Genomic DNA, 23949 nt, shown 5'->3' on the forward strand with positions numbered 1-23949 from the left:
GAGAGTTATATTTTTAAAAACCTGAATAATCTTTATTTTCATAATTTCAGACCAGACCAGTTTAACAAAGATGTGGCAGTGGCACACATTCAAAAGACAAATTAAATTAACAACCAAAGAAAACTCAAGTTTTGTCAAAATACACATTTTGTAACACTTTTTGAAAAAATTAGCAAAATGAAATATTGAAAAAAACAAAAAAACAAAACCACTTTGCTAACACAAAGGTAGACAGCCACTCATGGATTTGGACTCTGAGAGCATTGCCCTTTGCTGTCAGCAGTTACATTACTCAAAGTGTTCACTGACAGATCGATTAATATGAGTGTCCCAGCACTGCAGTGAAAATGAAACCTAATTTTTACTACATAAAAGAGAAAGCCATCATGAAATTTGCAGATGACACCACCATCATCGGCTGCATTTCTGATGGAGATGAGGCCGCATACAGTGCAGAGGTGAGAGCCCCGACATCAACTTGCTGCTTAACATCAGCAAAACCAAGGAGCTCATTGTGGATTACAGGAGACTGCAGAGAGGAGGCCACACCTCCATCCACATCGAAGGAGCAGAGGTGGAGAGACTCAGCTGCTTCAGATTCCTGGGCATCAACATCAGCGAGGATCTGAGCTGGTCACACCATGTTGGTGTGATCACAAAAGCAGCGAGACAGCAGCTCTTCTGCCTACAGCGCCTGAGAAGATTCGGCATGAACCCCAGAATACTTACAAACTTCTACAGAGCCACCATTGAAAGTATTCTGACTGGCTGCATCACCACCTGCTACGACAGCTGTAATGCTCTGAATCTCTGCAGAGGGTGGTGAGATAAGCACAGCGCATCACCAGGACTGAACTGCCAGCCATGCAGGATCTTTACAGACAGCGCTGCGTGAGGAAGACGCAGCAGATCCTCTTTGATCCCAGCCACAGACTTTTCACACTCCTGCCGTCTGGAAGGTGATACAGAAGCATTCAGGCCCGCACTACCAGACACAGAGACAGTTTTTACCCACAAGCCATCAGACTTTTGAACTGCTGACATTCTATACACACCATTACACACTCACTGCAACTACTGGACTCTACACACTGTCACTTTAAACCACTTTAAACTCTCACTGCACAAGTTTGTTTTTGCACAACTGTAAATACGAAACTGTGAATACCAAACAATTGTCTCAAATTCTCTTAATATTAATACTTTAGTGTTTTTGTGATGGCCAAACCCATAGTTGCCACACTGTAAAGTCGGTAACTCTTGTATTTTCAATCCTTTGTTAGAACACAATAAGTTATTGTGTTGTCAATAACACACTTTAGTTTCCAATAAGTTTATTGATTGGTTTGGATACATTTGTTCTATTTGTAAGCGTGCACATTTAGTTTACTTAGGTATTCATACCAGTTCATTACTTTGATTTTTGACTAACCTTTGTTTCTTTTACTACTTATCTGCCATGATATAACGAGTTGCCAGACAAAAGGTGGTGGCCAGGGTTTGAAACCATTAAATGCAAAGAGGGATAAGTGGATCGCACCACCATTTCCTGTTGAAATGTAGAATGCGTGTTTTCTTTCATTAAAAACAAAGTATTTGTATTTAATTAAATATTGAGTTTGCCCATATGGAAAAGAAATAGTAAAAACATATATGATTTACTCATGAAAGTGGCCACTTTCTCATTACTTTCATACATTGTTTTAGTAAGTATCCAAAACATACAAGTTTCATTATATAATTTTTCAAGGGATCTTATATCTGTTTTCACTCTTGTATGCTTTTCATACAAGTTTCATACAAGACAGATACAAACTTTATAAGATTTATATATATCTTTTCCATATGGGTGGGGTTTAGTAGTTTTGATTTTCTTCTTTGATGTTTAGTTTATTAATAAACCAGACTGTAGTGTTTGTTTACAATTGTGTTTTGTTTAGTTATCCCTCCTGTGTTATAGTGGTCTGATCAGCCATTATATATATATATACCAGGGATCCCCAATTCCAGGCCTCCAGGGCCGGTGTCCTGCAGGTTCTAGATCGCACCCTGGGTCAACACACCTGAATCAAATGATTAGTTCATTACCAGGCCTCTGGAGAACTTCAAGACATGTTGAGGGGGTAATTTAGCCATTTAAATCAGCTGTGATGGATCAAGGACACATGTAAAGCCTGCAGGACACCGGCCTTCAAGGCCTGGGTTTGAGGACCCCTGATATATACCTTTGTGTGTCAGTTCATGTTTAGATCATTTATGTTTGTTAGGGCAGTCATTTGGTTTTGGAGTTCAGTTTTGTTTCTTTGACCTCTTTTATGAGCTCAAATTTATTACTTTTGCAAATATAATTTTTGGGTTAAATAAATGGCAACCTTATTTTTCCAATAATTCCTGTGACTCTTCCTGCTTTTTCAACTCGGTCCATCACAGTTTTGTTAGTTATTTTTAGTTTTATTATTATTATGGTTATTTTCTTCTTTAATACAACTACACACTCATATATATTTTCATGTAAAGCTGATGAGCACGAGCAAATGAATTTCAATACAGGTAAATGTGGCTGCACTGTTTATCTGTGCATGACAATAACAATGTGATTTGACAGGAAAGTGTAGTCCAAAGAAACACATTAGATTTCCACTATCACTATAGGGTCTGTGTTCTCCACTTGCTGTTGCTGAAGAAAAAACCAAGAGGGTTTGTTGTGTGTTTGTTTGCACTGACGCAACAGGATTTCAATCACTTGAAGTCAACAAGTACTTGTACCTTGTAAATGAGTGGTGTGTAAAGTTACAAGACTGCAAAAAGGCTCAATAATGATGGTATATAAAAACTCAAGCTGAATCATATCTGCTTTTTTCCACGTCGGTTCAGCTGTTTCCCCTAATGGAGTGTTATAGCCAAAAAAAAATTTGTTTAATTGAAAAGTTTGAGGTTAACCTAAAAAAATACTGTTTTGAGAATAAAGTCAAAAACAAGAAAAACTGTCACAATGCTACACCCTCTACCAAATGCTTTGTGTCGATGAGTTACTGGAAATTACTTCAGAATGAGTTTTAATGACAGTAAAAAAAATTTTTTTTTTTCTGGTGATGAGTGTACTTTTTATCATGTTGCCTCATATGATGCCCTAATACTCTTTGTTACACTGACAGAAAAAAAACCAGTTTGAAGTAGTGATGGGATTTCCGGCTCTTTTTAGAGATCCGGCTCTTTCGGCTCCGAACCGGCTCTTCAGGTTGTTTTGTTGCTTTAATTTATTTATTATTAACAATAATATAAAATTATGCACAAAAGGAATTACTAATGTAAAAAAAAAGCGATTTTATATATATATATATATATATGTTTATATATAAATATATGCGGTGGCCCCTAGAGACAAAACACGTACAAACTCCAAAACACATTTCTAGCATAAACTGAACTTCCAAAGCAGAGCTACTAGATCACTTAAATTACACAACTGAAAGCATATGTGTATTGTTTGTGTATTTATACACAAGCATTCATATTGAAGGATATAAAAAAAACAACAGCAATAGAATAATATTAAACACAAAGTGAACCCGTCTTCCTTCATTAAATAGGTTCTTTTAGATGTTAAGGAGGAATTGACTTAACCAGGCTGGCGGAGAATGAAGACAACCGGACACCTGCAGCAGATGGGGGAATCAGTGAACTTTTATTGAGACAGAGACAACCTCTCAAAAACAGCTCACATCAAGAGATTCCTAATATTTTCTGTGAGGATGGGTATATATTCTCTAAAACTTACAGGAGGGGGTTGTGAGGAAAGTGCTGCATTAGCAGAAAAACAACTCCATAAAAGGAAAGCGGCCTTGGGTGTTCTTCGCTTGCAGATATCTTTCGCCTGCAGGATGAGGCGATCGCTTCTTATCGCTCTCAAGGCCAAAGTCGTGAGCACACATTTTTATTACACAGTTGCACAGTAACTTTAAAGCTGAACAATATTTAAAGCTGAATAATGTGTGATCAGATTATATTTTCTTCAAATCCCCCTTTTGACCCATCTTAAATGGGTCAACACACAAAAATAAGTAACATTCAAAGGAACACAGAGACGTGTCGAAGCCTGGCTCGAAAAACTCCTCGGGTCTTATCATTTGTCTTTATCTGTCATTGCAGATGAGGAGAAAAGAGTCCAGGCACCACCCTGCCCAGGGGTCGGCTGCAAGCAGTCTCGGTTCCCGATGAAAGCAGTAACAGCTGTCCTGCACACACGGATACAACGAGTTAGTGCAACCAGGGTAGTGACACAAAATTAACAGTTCCTGTAACTCAGCAACCAAAAAACATAAGTAATGATAAAAATGTGGAGAGTACAGAGTATACTATAATAATGAGAGATATAAACGTGAACATGTGAAATAATAAATCAACCGTAAAATAAACTCAGAACGGTAACTGCTAAGGACATTCAAAAGTGAATATGGTAAAACGTGAGGAAGGGGTGTGGTAAAAAAAAAAAAAAAACAATTTATATCCAGTGGTGGGAGTGCACATTCGCTCAGGCTTAAGTCCGGAGACCCTGAGAACATCGCTTAACCCTCACAACCCGACCAGACACAGTTCAACCAGATATATCCTTCAAGAGGAAGTGGGTGAGGGAAACAATTAATAACAAGTCTAATACAAAACACCACAGAGAAACAACCATTCTAGAAGCATTTAAACAAGAGAAAGACGATAATGTTCGTCACCCTCACGATCAGAGTTTTCATCATCCGTTGGCGAGGAGGTGGGAAGTTGACTAGCCAATAAAGGCATCTGCCGGGCGAGATCCTTATCCTCAGGAGTGAAAGCTGTAACAATCAGTCTCTGGAAGAGGGATCGAATGCATGGAATACAACAGCAACCGCAGGTGACTAGGACAGCAACAAAAACTGAGATGGAAACTAGGATGGAAGCTACAAGGGCCTTATATTTGCCAAACATGTTAAGCCAAGAGTCCCACATGGCAGTATCAACGCCCGAGTGTTCCTTCATTTTAACAGTAAGAGCTGTGAGACCAGTAATAGCTTTAGTGAGGGAACCATCAGGAGCTGTGTTATTGGGGATATAGGTACAGCACTCCTGACCAAAAAGGCTGCAGACTCCGCCTTTTTCTGCGAGGAGAAAATCCGTTGCGACCCTGTTTTGGAAAGCCATTAAGGAAGTGGCAGATAACTGTGCATGCACAGCTTCAAAACCATCTCGAGTGTAATTAGCCAACAGTTGCACATTAAAGTGAATGTAGTTAATTCTGTCTACATTCGCATTTATTTCAACCATCCAAAGTATCGAGGCCCATCCTGCTTTAACCTGGTCTCGCAGTTTATATTCATCGGGGACCCCACGGGGTATACCTACAGCATCAATATAGGTTGGATTATGAGCTGAACCTGGGATTAGAGAACGTTTAGAGCGGCGTTCAGAGGAGGATGGGAGGCCAACTTCGTGTACTTCTATAGAGAGATCTACTGGAGTGACTGAAACAGGTAAAATAAGAGTTATGAGAGCGCAAAGACCTGACGCATCCCGAGGGAAACCATCATATAACTTGTTATTGCCACACCACCACCACAAATCAGCCCTAGCCGTAGGTCGGAAGTTTGGTTTCATAACCGTCATCTCAGTGCACCAAGAAGAGTTCAAGCTACCTAGTTTTACTGCATTGCCAGTCAGGTTAATACAAGTGAAATTGTTCACAGCTACATCTGAAGAAAAGAAAGGTGGTTTATTAGAGACCGAGCGTTGAGTTTTAGGAAAGTGGTTTTCCAGATATGAGCAATGACCTCGTTTTGTGTTGTTCATAAGATGCAGGAGGCATGCACTATTGACTGGCGCCGGTACAACTCTTAAAGTGGGGCGTGCTCCCATACAAACTATGCAGTCGGAAGCCGTCGTGTCAGCAGCTTGTTCAGCTAGTAGTAACCAGTTGTTTGTTGCTCCAGAAATACCGGTTAGAATTTGGAAGAGGTCATCTTTAGACATTTTATTTGTGTCTAGAATGCGTATTCTGCCGTTTCTCCCCCCGTTTGTATATGTCACCGGAGGGCCATTAAAGGTGGGATTATCATCTTTAACTACAGAGCTTGGAACTGCACCAACGCTAGGGCATATTTCCATTTGCCAATACAGGGCGGTGCGATCAGTCCAAGGGGCAAGTATAAATTGTTGACAGGAGGTCAAGGCCAGATCCTTTAGGGTAAAAATTAAGCCTGAAAGATCCGGTTTTTTTGCTATTCTGAGCATATTTTGGTTTCTCCAGTGCAAAGCCTGACCCTTAGAGTGCTTGGACCAATCGAGGTCCGTTTCTGACACTAAACTGGACCACTTCCACTGATGCCAACCTCCCAGGGTTATATACCACACTGAGGAGGAGAGATGTACTGCAAGGTTAAAAAGATCCCCCCCTTGGTCTTTGGTGACGGGAGTGACTGGGAAGCTAGCGAAATCTATTTCGACTACCCAACTTTTATTGTTGGGGACACAGAGAGTAATCATTCTAGTCGTACTTGGGGTGCAGGAGGTAACCGTGTGTCGTTTCTTTCTAAATGGATCGGGCGTGGGCAAAACTGGAGAGGAAGTGGTGGGCAAGACCCTAGGGGCTACATTTGTCAGATTGGGACTGTCAGAAGGGGGCGAAGCTTTTGAACTTGAAGGTGTCAGAAGTGTCGGGGGCCCTTCACAGATCAGGATTATGCCAATGGGAATGAGACCCAGGGCCAGGAAGCAAACAAAGACGCAACATCTTTGCCTGCCTGTCATTTCAGGGGGGAAGGGCCAAGACATGTTTACTTAGCTTGGATGTCGTCTAATAGAGGATGATCGGGCACAGAAAGGTGGTCCAGTTCCCCCCACCTCGCCAAGGGCGTGTTCTAGGAGTTAAAGAGCAACAAAAAGTATCAGTGACACAACTTTAAATGAGCTTTCAGCGGTTAAAACTATTGCAATGTAAAATGTAAATCTTAAAAACTCAAGCCAATATAAAAGCAAAGTCATAAAAGATGTTAAAAATAAAAAATGTTTAGTTAAGTATGAAGAACACCCCCTTTTGTAACCAGCCGGCTTGTAGGTTGAGCTTTGGCTCCCTCAAGTGGTTGGTGATGCTGTTGCAGCTCCTTCTGACAGGTCCTTCTGCACCTCTCTCAAGGTTCTTCCTGGTTCGGTGGCAGCAGCGCACTGTGTGTAATGAAACCAGGTGTCACCTTTACCTTCGAGCCTGACAGCGTGGGAGGTCCGCTCTGTTATGCGGTAAGGGCCTGTCCAGCGAGGCTCAGCCCACTTTCTCTTTGTGACTTTCAGGAGGACGTAGTCCATTCCAGGTGTAGCCGCCTCTCTCAGCTCTTGCTGGTTTCTTTCAGCGACCTGTGAGGAATACTGGGCAACAAAACTGCGGAGCATGTTATAATATGTCCTCGGATCGAGGTCTGAATCAGCTTCATCCGACATTACCAGGCGAGAGGAGGGGCCAGGAAAAGGCCTGCCATGCTCCAACTCAAATGGAGTGTAACCAGAGGTTTGATTTACTGAGCATCTTATGGACATTAATGCAAGAGGCAATGCCTTAACCCAATCTAATTTGGTCTGTGCACAGATTTTAGCCAATTTAGTTTTTAGAGTTTGATTCATCCTTTCCACTTTCCCCTGGGACTGGGGGTGGTAAACTGAGCCAAACTTATGTTTCAAACCTAATGCGGCTTCAACCCTCTGCAGATCGTGGTTCCTGAAATGTGAACCATTGTCCGACCTTATGACCTCGGGAAACCCATGCTGTGGTATATAATGATTAATCAGACACTTCACCACAGTTCTACTGTTTTCACTTGCTGTCGGCCAGGCTTCTGGCCAACCTGAAAATGCATCCACAGCCACCAGCAGGTACCTGTAACTACCTACTCTGTCCACCATGTCTGTGTAATCAATGATTATTTCTTTCCCTGGGCAAAGTGGGATGGGGAAGTACCCTGCTATTGGCTTGAAGGCGGGCTTGATTCCAAATTGGTTGCACTCCTTACAGGTTTTAACCATGTATTTTGTCATGTCTTTTAGATAAGGGTGCCACCAGACGGCTAAATTTCTCATCATTTGTGCAGGTCCCACATGCCCTACTCCATGTGCCTCTTCCATTGCTGTCTGTCTGACCCCTGGCGGTAGAATGGGCCTTCCATCTGGGCCACGCCAGACATCTGTGTTTGTGGCCCCTCTTGTTACCCATAATGATTTTTCCTGGGGGCTGGCTTTGTCCTGTAACTCTCTGATTGTGGCTAGGCCTAGTTGTATGGGTGGTCTTTCTGGAGGGGGTGTGGCTTCTGGGTCCATTACCATAATCAGGGAGGGTAAGTAACCAGCTGTCTGCTTAGCTACTAAGTCGGCCTGTTTGTTACCTAATGCCACTAAATCCAATCCGGCACTGTGTCCTTTGCATTTTACCACTGCCACCTTAACAGGTAACAACAGTGCTTCCGCTAATTCCCTCATTTCTATCTCATGTTTAATAGGCTTTCCGCTGGCTGTCAAAAAACCAGCTCTTAGCCACTGCTTGAGCTCCACATGCACTGCTCCCACAGCATAAGCTGAATCACTGTATATATTCACTTTCTGTCCCTTTCCCATCCTTAAGGCTTCAATCACCGCTCTCAGTTCAGCTCTCTGTGCAGACTGTTGTCCTGTCAACTGCTCTGCCTTCACTGTTTTCCATCTCATGTCTGTCTGTTCCACTATTGCCCATGCAGCCTTCAACATTCCACTTTCAGTTCTGAAACAACATCCATCTGTGAACCAATCTTTTTCTGCATCCATTAGAGGTTCTGCCTGCAAATCTGGCCTGATTTTCTCCTGTACCTGCACAACCTCTTCACACATATGTGGTTCCCCAGATCCCATGTGATCAGCCATGTTTATGCCTTCATGTGAGTAGGTGATGTGTGGTGCTTCCAAAATGGTACTGAGGCGTCTCTGCCTGAGTGAAGTGAGTGTGAAGGCCTGTGAGGAGACGTAGGCCACCACACTGTGTGATGTCAAAATTTTTAGTGGGTGGTTCATCACTATGTGTGCTGTTTTCTGAATGATTTTTGCAAGTCCAGAAACGTGTTGTGTGCACGGTGGGTGGCGTTTTTCAGTGTTGTCAAGCATTACGCTTACATATGTCAACACTTTTCTCTCTCCCCCTTTTTTCTGGAACAGGATACCATTGATATGGGTTCCAGTTCCAGAAACATCAAGATGAAAAGGCAAAGCATAATCTGGCACAGCAAGGTCAGAGGCGACAGAAAGCTGTTGTTTTAACTTTATAAACGCCTGTTCTGTTTCTGTAGTCCATGAGAGGGGAGCGGAGAGGTTTCTCATGCCTTGTTCATTTACCAAAGCGCGCAAAGGGGAAGTAAGGCCAACATAGTCTGGGACATAGGTCCTGCTGTAACCAGTTAGGCCCAAAAATGACAACATGTCTTTTACAGTTAGAGGTTTTGGATGGTGCAAAATGGAGTTCCTGTGTTCTGGGGACAAGGAAATACCGGACTGTGAGACCATGCGGCCTAGAAAAGAAACCTGTTTTCTTGCAATCTGTAGTTTGGTTTTGCTCACTTTAAAACCTGTGTTGGCCAGGTGTTGAAGTACCACTCTGGTGGCCTCCAAACAGATGTCAGCCGTGGGAGCAGACAGTAAAAGGTCATCCACATATTGTATTAACATACAGTCAGATGGTAGTGGGCAGGTTTGTAAAAGTTCTTTCAAACACTGATTAAACAGTCCTGGGGAGAGGGCAAATCCCTGTGGTAAGCGAGTGTAACGCCATTGTCGGCCTCTAAATGTAAATGAGAAAATGTCACGCAGTGACTCACGAAGTGGGAGGCAGAAAAAGGCATTAGCCAAGTCAATGCAGGTGAACCAGGCATGAGATGGTGGGAGGTTGGTCAAGGCAACATAAGGATTAGGCACAGGCAAAGTAGGAGTGCCAAGTAAGGCATTAATCCTTCTCAAATCATGTGCCATTCTGAACTTCCCCGTGCCTTTTTTCTCAACGGGTAGGATGGGCGTGTTCCACTTAGAGCAGGAGGGCTCCAGGACACCGGCAGTGACCAAACCAGAAATTGTTTCTGCAATCCCAGCCTCAGCCTCCGGTTTGTGTGGGTACTGAGGCTGCCACAAAGGGGTAGCAGATGACAGTTGAAAAGAGACTGGCTCCACATCAACTAAACCTACATCTGTGGGTCCAAGGGACCACAAACAATCTGGAAGAGAGTCGAGTAAAGGCGCAGCATCACAGTGGTCTGTGTGTTCTCTGCCATGTGACCCGCTGACTACTCCATGTTGCAGTGTGGCGGAATTAAAGCAATCATTTAAAATTTGGTATGTCTTGGTAGATGGAGAAAACAAAACCTGTGGGAGTTTTGTAGGTGTCCAGTCAGTGGCCGCAAGGGAACGTTTAACCATTCCACCCAGCTCCTTAGCCTGGTGTCCAGGATGTAAGGCCAGTGACACATGGGGAGCTGCCTCATCAGACATCATGTACCACTGTAATTGATCTGTTGTAAAAGTAACCGCTGCTGCCACTCCCTCCGGTGCCGCAAAAATGCACGACATGTTCAGAGACCAAGCCCGCCCCTCACACTGCTCTTGGAACATGTGCTGGTACCAGGTGGTGTCATGCCTGTCATAAAACAGTGTAACATGAGGTGGGTCAGGGGGAGGGACATAAGGATGCAGGAGTGAGAGCCACGGCCGCCATTGCTGAAAAGCAGTCCAAACTCCTGGTTCAGCAGGTGTTTCAACTTCCAATAATGCCCAGTAGATGTCAGCAGAGTCCGCTAAACAGGAGGAGGGTTGCAGCAGAAACTGACCACCTCCCTCTGGCCCATCAGAACAGGGAAGCACAACCCCAGTAGGGAGAGTTACAGTTAGGCCTTGCGAAGAGCAGAGTATTGTGGCTCCTAATTTAATCAACAAGTCTCTTCCCAGTAAATTCACAGGCGCCTGTTTTGAACAAACATAGCTGTGTAACAAAGTCTGATCTCCAACCGTTGTGGGGAGGGGCACGGTGTAAGGCAGAGTTTTAGGTTCCCCAGATATGCCCACCACTGTAATCACTGTGTCAGTAAGTCTTTCACGAGCAACATCCTTAATGGTGGAGTACGTAGCTCCAGTGTCCACTAAAAAGCTGCTTCTTCTTTTATCTACAGTTATGGACAGCATAGGGTCCGCCGTTGTCCCTTCACTGTCCTGGGCAGTCTGTGGGGTGTCCTATAGCTGGGGACCACCCTCGTAGTACTCCCACCCCATCACAGGCATCTGTGGGGCCGGGGGCACTTCAACTAAAGCACCACGAGGTCCACCTCTGTGGCCAGGATGCTGATAGGGCCCACCACGGGCTCCCCTGCCTCTTCCAGCAGCCGGGTTCAAAGGGCACGCTTTAGCCCAGTGTCCAGGTTGTCCACACCGGAAACAAACATACATCTGGCCTCCCCTACCACCTCCCATCTGACCTCTTCCCCTGAAACCACCTCTGTTTCCTCCAAATGGGGAACCTCTCTGCCCATAAGGGGCCGGGGCGTGATAAGCACCATACTGGGGGGGCTGTGGATCAGCTGGCCACGGGTTCGGATACAAATCAGGGGCAACTGGACCAGGAGGGGGAGCCGCGGCGGCCACAAGCTGCTTTTTAGGCTTGTCACCTTTTCCACCCAGGTCGTTTTTCGCTTTCTGCAGCTGAACCTTCAACAGTTGCAACTGTAAATCTTCGACGCTCTCCGCTTTATCCTCAGACTTAATCTGCACTTTGTTAAGATTAAAAATCAAATGTTTCTTCCAGATTGCAAAGTCACAGTCCTGCAAATCAGGATTATCCTCCATTTTCTGGCTTACTGACTCCGGAATGCCCCTCAGCACCGCCCTTCTAAACCACATGCTCTGTGAACAAGTCCTACTGGGGTGATGACCTGTATGGTTCACCCAGTCTTCAACAGCCTGATTTAGATAATGGGTGGGATTTTGCTTTTCCTCCCATTTAAATTTCTGTAAGGTGCCTTGATTTTTGGGTGGGAATTGTTTGCGCAGGGCCGGTCCAATAAACCTCAAGGCCTGCATTAGTGGCACCTCGTTCTCATGCGTGGTAGTACCCGCATTTTGTTCCAGATCCGCTGCCTGAGATCGGGATGTGCACCTAGTTATAATAGCTCTAAAATCTCCCAGTGCGAGGTCCTGTCCAGCTGTGTATTTATCCAAACCAGCTAACCAGGCATTCCCTCCCTCCATTATGTCAGGGAGTTTGTCCACTAGGGCCTGGACATCTCCGAATGAATAAGGTTGATACACTGGTCTACGTTGCGCTTTAGTCTGGACCAGGGGAAACATGCCTGGAGGCTGAGGCACAGGGCCCTTAGATCTAGTCTGATATCCTAAACTGTGAGGGGTAGAGGGGGGTGTATTGTTAAGGTCACTGAGTTCATCATCAGTATCCTCAGTTTCTCCCCCGCCTGGTGGGGTAGCAGTGTCAGCAAAAACGTGGGCTAAACTCATCTGTGTTTCCGGATCCTGACGGCCCACCAAAGACATGGTAACTGTGACATTTGGTGAAGTGCCAGGCTCAGTTTTTGCAGTAGCGGTCAGATCTCCTTTAACAGCGACAGGAGTGCTGGCAAAGGGGTTGGACCGGGAAAGAGGGGCTGACGCAACACGATTATTCACCTGGACCACTGACCTATGTTCATTTAAGCAGCTGCGTAATGCTGCTTCTAGATCAGTTAATTGTTGTTCAGTGGGTTCCTGTCTGTTCATTCGAACCGCAAATGGTGCGCTCGCAAATGGGTCAGTTAGGCCCTCAGATCCGGTTCCAGAACAATGGGACATGGAAGAGGGGGCTCTACTACTAGCTGAGGGTGTCGCCGACAGAGAGGAGCTTCCTGGGCAAAAATGCTTGGTATCTATGGGAGTTGGAGCTACGGGCGGTTCTTCTCCAATAGTCATTATTCCACCAGAGATATTAAGTACCGGATATATGCCTGCTGAGGGAGGAGTCTGGACTGAGGCAGAATAGGGAGGTGGCTGAGACCTATTTTTCTTCATGTGTGGTTTTGCAGTTTCCCATAAACACACCCAGTGATTAAATTTAGCTTTGCGGCCTGCGTGCTTATCTGCTTCCTTTCTGTGTCTCACCCCGCTTATCACACCTGCACCTGCTGCTGCTGAGTTGGCTTCTTCCTCTTTCTCTTTTGCCTGCATAGCCTTATTCTGCCAAATTATTCCCCAATTACCACTACTCCCCTCATTCTTTCCCTTTTCTTTCATTAACCTTTCAGCTGTTTTCCTCAATGACTCTTTCTGCTTTTTTGCTTCTTTAGGCTGGTGTGTGGAGTTGATGACTGTCTCAACACATGTTAATTGTTCTCCCAATGTGCTAAGAATAACACCGGGACCCCAACCATCATCATTAGTTTGTCGATCTAATTCTCCATCCATTTTACTGTCAATGGAGGAGTGTTCTTTTATTGATTTTAAAGGAGAATTTGGACCAGCTGGGTTTCTGCCTCTGTTAGGCACTAATCAGCTGGGGCGCTGCTTTAAAGGTGAGTCAGCACTGAAATATCCCTTCAGGTGTTACCAAGCTTCTACCAAACCGGAGTCTGGCGGGTAACCTTGCCTAGAGCTTCCTGATAGGGGTGCTAGTTGGTTGTCACCTTGTTCACACGTCTCATTCACACTTCATACATTACCTGCAGTCACTCATTACCCTCCTTATGTATGTAATAAATGTGTAAAAAAAATTCTATGTGTGGTGTATTATTTTAACCAAAAGAGGAACCTAGTTCCTTTAATTGTGTAATCTGTGAACACGGAGAACCAAACTGTCCTGCCCAGTGTTCCACAGCAAGCATTCAGCGTGTATTTATGTGTGTCCAATATCAAACAGAACATCAAAACATTTAAAACACTAAAATCATCGGGGTTTTAAGAAGAGATCCGTTTTCTCCTATTGATCAAAGGGACCCCTCCTTTGGACTCCAACCAGTACTTCTCCTTTTTAAGTTTTAGAGGATCTTTTCTAATAAAGTCCTCTGGGCCTTCCTAACCCTTCTGTAGTTTAGAGAATATTACTAAAAAATATTCTCAAGGCCTTTAACCTTTTAATTTGTTTAGAAAGGCGTTACTAATAAACCCTTTCAAGGTCCCAGACCTGCTGAGGTATTTATCCGACACCGGAGAGCGACCCGTCGGCCGCAACCGTGGTCAGACCTCAGTTCACTCTTATCTTTATTCACTTATTCACTTATTTCTTATTCACTTGTCTGATTCTCAGCAAGCCTTAAGTAAGCCAGACAATTTTGGTTATGAATTACTAGGAGTTTGGACACTAAGTATTTTTATAATGTTCAATATAGCAGAAATAAAAGGTCTGCTTACCTTGTTTTTGTGTGCACACAGCTTTTGTCCAAACTCCGTTCACTCAGACCACGGCTGATGTCCTCCCCCCCGTTCCAGTTTGGCCTGGAGCGGATCCTGTTCCGTGACGCCAATTGAAGGATATAAAAAAAACAACAGCAATAGAATAATATTAAACACAAAGTGAACCCGTCTTCCTTCATTAAATAGGTTCTTTTAGATGTTAAGGAGGAATTGACTTAACCAGGCTGGCGGAGAATGAAGACAACCGGACACCTGCAGCAGATGGGGGAATCAGTGAACTTTTATTGAGACAGAGACAACCTCTCAAAAACAGCTCACATCAAGAGATTCCTAATATTTTCTGTGAGGATGGGTATATATTCTCTAAAACTTACAGGAGGGGGTTGTGAGGAAAGTGCTGCATTAGCAGAAAAACAACTCCATAAAAGGAAAGCGGCCTTGGGTGTTCTTCGCTTGCAGATATCTTTCGCCTGCAGGATGAGGCGATCGCTTCTTATCGCTCTCAAGGCCAAAGTCGTGAGCACACATTTTTATTACACAGTTGCACAGTAACTTTAAAGCTGAACAATATTTAAAGCTGAATAATGTGTGATCAGATTATATTTTCTTCAATATATAGTCAAATAATTAAAAAAATGTTCATTTACCTGTTATTACCACACACCAAATCCGGTCATTGGTACTTGCTGGCTTGTGTAGCCACTAGGTAACAAAAGTTCAACACTGCCCCTAGCATCCTGGAGCACTTCTGTTGTATTTTGTACGTGTTTTGAGTTTTTATGTGCTTCTGAGTTTTTACGTGTTTTGGAGTTTGTACATGCTTCAGAGTTTGTACGTGATTTGAAGTTTGTATGTGCTTTGTCTCTAGGGGCCACCGTAAATATACTTTTATTTATTCACTCCACATAAAATGTAATAAATAAATCATATTCGGATCTCAGCTGACCCTTCTCACCCTGGACACAGTCTGTTTGACCTGCTCCCCTCAGGCAGGAGGCTCCGGTCCATTCGCACCAGAACCTCTCGCCATAAGAACAGTTTCTTCCCCTCTGCGGTCGGACACATGAACAATAACCATATGACTATTCCCACCACTAACACATGACCCTACGCTGTGTTCACTGCATCATTCCATGTTTGGCACTGATCACCACCTGCACTCATGTATATATCTTTCTACGTAGCACTTTTAATTCTTATTCTTATTTTTATATTTTTATGACAGTATGTTTGCACTGAAGCACCGCAGCAATTTCCTAATGTTGTAAACCTGCTCAACATTTGGCAATAAAACCCTTTCTGATTCTGATATAATACTAAAATCAACTATTCACATTTCAACTTTTAACTATTTAAATTTTCAGCTTTTTCCTTTTACAAATTTAAAGTGAAACAACACAAAACACTGCAAACCACAACACAATTAAATATAAATTAAAATATGAAAACAAAAAGAAGATGCATATTCTCTGTCATATGGACCTGCATGAATAAACTTTCTGAATCCTTTATCATCTGCAACCGAAAATAGTTGTGGATGATTACTATACCTTTCTAATGTGATGTTGTTGTCCCTGGCTCTCTCTGTCTCTCTCTCCCTCTGGCTCTGTTCCTGTGCTACTCAGTGTAACTACCGCCCCTCCCCCCTCTGCCCAGCGTAAAGCACAAGGCCCGCGTGCAGAGTGAAGCGGAAAAAAGTGCGAGAGAGAGGGTGAGAGAAAGAAAGAAAGAAAAAACCACGGGTTAGAACCACATAAATAAATGTCTGTCCTGCTTATAAGAGGAGTCTATCTGACCCCTGATCTATGAAACTTGTTGATTTACCTTCTCCTTCTCCTTTTTTTTTCATGCTATTACAGCTTCATTTACATCTTTTTGACATTTTTCTCTGATCTATGTTGAATCCTAAACTAATAAGCAAATATGAAGAGTGCCGAGGAGTGAGCACAGTACGTATCCACTTTCAATTCAAATCAGAGGTTTTACTCAGAGAGATCTGCCACTGATTTGATTAACTTTGCCTTTAGGAATTATTTCTTTCTTGAACCTGCTTAAAGCATCATAAGGAGTAATTTCATCGCATTAAACAAATCAAGAAAATCTAGTTCACAAATTTTCCTCCTCTGAGGTCACTGGGTCATTTTCCCCGACTTTACAAAGAAACATCATGGAGGGAAGTAAAGATAAGAGGCTTTTTTACTGCTCTGACTGAGCTGCTTAATAATGTGATGCTGGATGTTGTAAATGTCAAACTACAAAATCCTCAAGATGGACTACAAAAAGATCATCTTAGATACTTAAAAACCTGCTAATGTTTTGTTTTATGCACAGAAAAAAATCACTACTTTACCCACTTGGATTTTATTATAAAGGCTTGTTTATTTCTGATGAATCATATTTAGGCTACGTCCACACGTACCCGGGTATTTTTGAAAACGCAGATTTTTCTATGCGTTTGCACCTTTCGTCCACACGTAAATGGCGTTTTCGGTCAATGAAAACAGAGATTTCTAAAAACGCCTCCCAGGGTGGAGATTTTTGAAAACTCAGTCTTTGCGTTTACGTGTGGACGAGAAAAACGGAGAAAATACAGCGTCAAAGGTGTGCGCCTTTTTTGACGTCACACTGTGCGCCACGTTATTATTTCGGTGAAATGAATTTTTACAATACTGTTACTGTTAATTCTACTCTCTGCAGTCTTTAAATGCTTACATATACACACAGTTACTGTCCCTCCACACATACGACTCGGTTCTGCTTCTATGCCCCAGCTTTGTTTACTATTTCCCAACAAAGCTTCTAGACTTCTGATTGGCCAACATTTCTACACAGTTAGGAATATATCACCACCTGTTGCTTTGGCATGTTCCTATCGGCGTTTCCCTTCATTTCTGCGTTTACATGTGGACGGGATTATTTTTTAAAACGAAAAATCTCCGTTTTCAAAAATACCCGTGTACGTGTGGACTTAGCCTTGCTTCATAGTTTACACATGTACGTTTTTTTTTAACTTACACTGCTGTGTAATATGTCATATTGACTGCCACGCACATATTTCCACTTCATATCAGAAACTACTTTAAGTAAAAAAAAGCAGGACCATTGAGTGTAGAAAACAATTAAACAGTCATTGGACTGCACCATCTTACTCTAACTCCTCCCAGTCCAGTCAAACTAGAATTTTTTTTTATCAGTAGGGGCTTCCCTGGTAATTTTGCAGGATCTGCACAATTCAAGCACTCCTTTATATTTTTAGATGTGGTTATATTTGGAGTATACTGAAGACCTGTAAAATGGAACAAGTGCACCACCTGTGTCCCACCACGGATGATGGAGGAGGGTTAATTTTGCGATATGTCGAGTTTAAACTTATTGGCAACTGTCAAGCCTTTGAGTCGCCGAGCAGCTGAATAGGGGAATAATGTTGACGCACCTGCTGTTCAAAACGTAAGTCAAAGTTCCAGGTTAAAAACTCCTTTATTTGTTATCAAATCCTTAAAATCCATTCTAAGCTTGAGCGGTCAGCAAAAGTCGACTTCCCCCATCACCCACTCATTCACAAAAATTCCCTCGGGACGTGAACAGGTGATAGAGCAATCATTATTACTATTACAGACACCACGTGACCCAAAGCTATGCCTATCCACAACAAAACTATTTTCAGTGTCACTTTTTATATTTTATGTTTTCCTGCTCTAGATCACAGGGCTACCTTTAAGACACGCGAAGCAAAACCTGATTAAAAAGTAAACAAGGAAGCTTTGATCGTATTTTGCCGCACATGGCTCGAGACATTACTCATTTCTAAAGTCAGACCCACCCCTTCTCGCATCCTTTACTCTCACCACTCACAGTTGCCCTTTTATACGATGCTCGTGTGTCGTTTATAATAATCTGGCAGTGCGTACTCGAGCTGTCCACAGCAAGGAATAATCTGTGGTTTAACAGCCATGCTCAGAAAGGGATTTGATGTTTTGTTGAGGCAGAGAAAGAATGGACATGAATAATGTGTTTATCATTAAACTGCTCTGGACTCTATTGTTTTCCCATCTGCTGCTGGTTTATGGCCATGAAGGTAAGAAGTGACAATATTCACATGTTTTCATATGTGATACATTCAGTGTTCCACCTTAACAGTTATAATGTTACCTGGGGATAACTGTATGGATATCAACACACATACAGCAATTATTTACATCTGTATGTTTTATAGACAACATTTTGTATGTAAATAGTATATATATACATATATGTGTGTGTGTGTGTGTGTATATATATATTGTTTGTTCAAGTAGGGTTGCTTTTGCACATGCTGTCCACAGCAAGGAATAATCTCTGGTAGTGACAGGCAGCTGAACCAGTCAACTCAAAATAGAAGGTGATAAACGCACATCGGCCCTCTCGATGGGAAATTTGAGCATTACAAAAATAACAAGACGGAGCAGTCGACCGAGATAAAGTATTGTGCAAGAAGGAATTTTCTTGTACAATGTGGATTGCGACAAACTGTAGACCTATTAATATGGTTGACAACACACACTTTACATAGCTTTCGTTCCTCTTTTCAAGGACTTGAATTGCCTCCCCAAGGGTGACAGAGAGAGAGATAAATGTTTACAGAGTTTTTTGTAAACATGAATGTTCAAGATGTTCAATAAACATGTTAAGTGTGTATATGCCTTGCCTTTTTTCTTGAGTCTATTTATCATCATCTATATCATGCAAAATGAAATGCAATTAATATAGAATAAATGAATATTGACTCGTTGTTAATCGAAATTAATCCACAGCAACCTTGTGATGAATCTGATAAAAAACTGTAATTGTTTGACAGCACTAATATATCTTATATATTAGTGTATACTTACCTGTTAGTGTATAGGTTGTTTGAGTTTATATATATATATATATATATAGATATATAGATATATATATATATATATATATAGATATATATATATATGACTAAATTCTTTAAACAACTTATACACTATATAGATAGATAGATCAATAGATAAAATTCAGCAACCAGTGTGGGAAGCACTTCCTCTGATTCAGCAGAGTCTTGTGGTCTCTATCTGTAGTACAATCTTGCTGATCAGTTGATCAGTGCTGTTGAAATTAATAATTGCATGGTGACATTTTTAACCCCTCTTCTCCTGTTTTTTTTTCTTTTTTTTGACTCTTTCAGACCATAAAATCATCACATCTTCACCTGGACAGAAAAACGTCTCTCTGACATGTCGCGCTCCTGACAACAAAAACATAGTTGTGAAGTGGACCAGAGCTGACATGAAATCAGAATATGTGCTTTTGTACCGAGATGAAGTGTTTGTGCCAGATGATCAGCATCCATCTTTTAAGGACCGGGTGGATCTGCAGGACAGACAGATGAAGGATGGAGACGTGTCTTTGATTCTGAACAATGTGACGACTGCTGATAGTGGAACATACGAGTGTTATGTCGTCCACATTCGGAGAGGCAGTTTGAAGCTCATGAACATCGTCAGCCTGAGTGTTGATCCTCCAGGTGAGTGAGTAGAGTTGAGTGTGTGTGTGAGATCGTGTGTGCTGTCCATGAAGCCAGATAACACTCACCAATTAGATAAACTGCAGGAATGTCTTAAAGACATAAAGACCTGGATGGCCGTTAACTTTCTGCTTCTTAATTCAGAGAAAACTGAGGTTATTGTACTCGGCCCTAAAAATCTTAGAAATATGGTTTCTAACCAGATTCTTACTCTGGATGGCATTACCTTGGCCTCCAGTAACGCTGTGAGGAACCTTGGAGTCATTTTTGACCAGGATATGTCCTTCAACGCACATATTAAACAAATATGTAAGACTGCTTTCTTCCATTTGCGCAACATCTCTAAAGTTAGAAATATCCTGTCTCAGAGTGATGCTGAAAAACTAGTTCATGCATTTATTACTTCTAGGCTGTACTGTATTGGGCTACAGTGTGTCATTGTGAAACAAGTTTGGTTGGTGGTGTGCCACAGGATATTTTTAATCTATAAAATGTGTCGCGACTCGAAAAAGGTAGAAAAACACTCTTCTGTGGAACCAGCTTCCAGTTTGGATTTGGGAGACAGACATTATCTCTACTTTTAAGATTAGGCTTAAAACCTTCCTTTTTGCTAAAGCATATAATTAGGGCTGGACCAGGTGACCCTGAATCCTCCCTTAGTTATGCTGCAACAGACAAAGGCTGCCGGGGGGGGGTCCCATGATGCATTGAGGTTTTACTTGCCAGTCAATTTATCACTCACTATGTATTAATAGACCTCTCTGCTGAATCATACTTGTTATTAACAGTGTTGGGAAGGTTACTTTTAAAATGTATTCCACTACAGATTACAGAATAAATGCCCCAAAATGTATTTTGTAACGTATTCCTTTACGTTACTCAATGACAGTAACTTATTCTGAATACTTTGGATTAGTTAATATATTATCATGCTTTTTACAACTACATGAATGTACTATTGCTGTGTGATTTATTACTTTAACTGAAGGTTACTCGCCATGCCAATACTGACTAGATTTTTAAATCTTAATATAAAATGAGTACCAGTAGGGTGAACATTAGGTAAGGCTGCACTTTTTGCAGCGATCTTGCATTGAAAACGAATCCGTGCGTAAATAAAACAGGTCCGTGGCTCCGAACCGTAGTAAAGGGACCTGTGGCTAATACGTCGGGTTCGTGTCGGGCTCGTAGCTGAAAACTAGCTTTACTTTGTTGTCTGGGTCAATCTTGCTAGCGAGAGACAGAGAGAGACGTTGAAAGGCCGCTCCAACGGAGCTTATTGTTTCGGAGGAAAACACGAACATAGCGTACAGTCGAGTCTTAATAGCTTACTTACAACTGAGCTCGTCAGGCACTCTTCTTGGCTGCAGTGGTTATTATTATATTTACATGCTTCCAGCTCCCGTTTTTCCTCGATGACAACTCGTACTTTTCCACTTTTTTTGTCCCTACTTCACACTCACAGGCACATAATAGGTATGGCAGTCCATTCTCTCTGCAGCACGGACTACACTGCCCATCAGGCTACATTCTTTAGGACGATGCCTGTAGCACTCTGCCTATTACCTTCATATTAAATAATTTTTTGAATATTTTTAAAAAAAATATTTCTTCACGTCATTATGCAGGCCGCAATTGGAGGTGACATGGGCCGAGACAGAGAACCTCTTAATGCGTATGGAAACAATAAATAGAGAAGGCATAGCCTAACAAATAAAACAGGAAAATACCGCCGTGTAATCCCTTTATTTCAACAAAGTAACTGTATTCTGAATACCACCTTTTTAAACTCCGACAAGAAAAACTCAGAGAAGAAAGGCTAATTTCTGCTGGTTAATGCTTCACGATTTAAGATTCTTTATTTGTTTATTTGTTTGATCAAGTCTCACAAGTGTCAGTACTAATAAATGATCAGAATTATAATATTTCTGACTGTCTTTCCCGATTCAAATCAAATCGTGGATCAAATGAAATTGGGGGTCTTGTGAAATGCAATTGAATCACAATACCCAGCCTAGTCTGAGTGATGTGATCAGCTGACATCCACACCTGTTTCTTACCCGCAGATCAAGCTGGAGGACACACAGAGGTTGGAGAGAAGAAGGATGGAGTCAGTAGAGGACGTCCTGGACTGATAGCTGGTGTGATAGTTTTTGGTGTGATGGTTGCTTTGGTGATCTTTATAACACTAAAAACCAGTCTGAAACAAAACTCTTTGCTGTGTTTTTACTGACTACAGACAAATCAGAGTTTCCTGTAGCATCATTCTGTACAGACATGTCTCAGTGTTCCTCTAAACTCTGCTGTAAACATGAATAAATTGGACAGAAACACACAGGTTTTACTCCTTTGTTGCCAAGTGTTTGGTATAAACAAAATTGCAATGTCTGCCTTTGTGAGTGTGTGGATGTGAACCTAGACCAAGAAATTATGTTCAACCGTTATCACCACAGTACAAAAAGAGTAAGAAAAACTATCAAAATATCAACCTGACCAGACACAGAGAATGAGCATTTTTCCTTATTGTTTCCCTACATACACAGGATTAAAATCTTACTACTTTTAAAAACCACTTAAGCCCCACGAGTCCTGACATGTGTGGTATCCACAGAAACCTCTGAATCTCAGCTAAATCTCATATAAACCATTTTTACAACCACCAAACACATCGAAAACAAGCCATGATTAAATGAGCAGTTACGTAATAAGCGCAGAAGTCCGCTGAACAAACAAAACCGAACAAGAAATTCTTCAAACTTCATGTAACCGGCTAAAGATATGCTGGTTATCTTCCAGAGCTATTACTGACTCCACAGTAGTGATGGGATTTCCGGCTCCTTTTAGAGATCCGGCTCTTTCGGCTCGGCTCACTAAAAAGAGCCGGCTCTTTTGGCTCCGAACCGGCTCTTCAGGTTGTTTTGTTGCTTTAATTAATTTATTATTCACAATAATATAAAATTATGCACAAAAGGAATTACTAACGTAAAAAAGTGGTTTTATTTATATATGTTTATATATAAATATATGCGGTGGCCCCTAGAGACAAAACACGTACAAACTCCAAAACACATTTCTAGCATGAACTGAACTTCCAAAGCAGAGCTACTAGATCACTTAAATTACACAATTGAAAGCATGTGTGTATTGTTTGTGTATTTATACACAGGCACTCAAATATATTCAAATAATTTAAAAAAAAGTTCATCTACCTGTTACTATCACACACCAAATCCGGTCGTTGGTACTTGCTGGATTGTGTAGCCACAAGATAACAAAAGCTCAACACTGGGCACAGCATCCTGGAGCACTTCTGTTGTCTTTTGTACGTGTTTTGAGTTTTTATGTGCTTCTGAGTTTTTACGTGCTTCGGAGTTTGTACGTGTTTTGGAGTTTTTACGTGCTTCGGAGTTTGTACGTGTTTTTACGCATTTTGGAGTTTTTACGTGTTTTGGAGTTTGTACATGCTTCAGAGTTCGTACGTGATTTGAAGTTTGTATGTGCTTTGTCTCTAGGGACCACTGTAAATATACTTTTATTTATTCAAGCCACATAAAATGTAATAAATAAATCATATAATACAAAAATCAACTATTCACATTTCAACTTTTAACTATTTAAATTTTCAGCTGTTTCCTTTTACAAATTTAAAGTGAAAACAACACAAAACACTGCAAAACACAATTAAATATAAATTATAATATGAAAACAAAAAGAACATGCACATTCTCTGTCATATGGGCCCGCATGAATCCGCACTTTCTGAATCCTTTATCATCTGCAACCGAAAATAGTTGTGGATGATTACTATACCTTTCTAATGTGAAGTTGTTGTCCCTGGCTCTCTTTCTCTCTCTCCCCCTCTGGCTCTGTTCCTGTGCTACTGAGTGAAAGTAAAGCACAAGGCTCGCGTGCAGAGTGAAGCGGAAAAAAAGTGCGAGACAGAGGGTGAGAGAAAAAAAAAAACCCCGAGCCGTCACGGCTCGCGATAAGGAGCCGGCTCTCGTCGTTCACGT

The 23949-nt window shown here is 42.0% G+C and overlaps 1 protein-coding gene and 1 long non-coding RNA gene across 2 annotated transcripts; one reads left to right on the top strand and one right to left on the bottom strand.

The window, feature by feature from the left end:
* The first annotated feature begins 3527 nt into the window (after nucleotides 1-3527).
* Nucleotides 3528-6694, top strand: LOC309696601. Its single transcript, XR_014273552.1, has 2 exons — nucleotides 3528-4762; nucleotides 6536-6694. It is a non-coding gene; the product is annotated as an uncharacterized lncRNA (long non-coding RNA).
* A 4553-nt stretch (nucleotides 6695-11247) lies between these two features.
* Nucleotides 11248-15009, bottom strand: LOC309698709 (uncharacterized protein; the record flags this gene model as incomplete). The annotated part of the gene is made up of 2 exons (XM_082521341.1): nucleotides 14627-15009; nucleotides 11248-14499 (listed from the first exon to the last, which is right to left on the bottom strand). Exon 2 carries the CDS (start codon nucleotides 13459-13461, stop codon nucleotides 11248-11250), a length of 2214 nt encoding a protein of 737 aa, XP_082377467.1. The 5' UTR covers nucleotides 13462-14499; nucleotides 14627-15009.
* Nucleotides 15010-23949: the final 8940 nt, after the last annotated feature.

Source organism: Aulonocara stuartgranti, assembly GCF_965226115.1.
Source record: "Aulonocara stuartgranti genome assembly, chromosome: 3".
Classification (NCBI taxonomy): Eukaryota; Metazoa; Chordata; class Actinopteri; order Cichliformes; family Cichlidae; genus Aulonocara; species Aulonocara stuartgranti.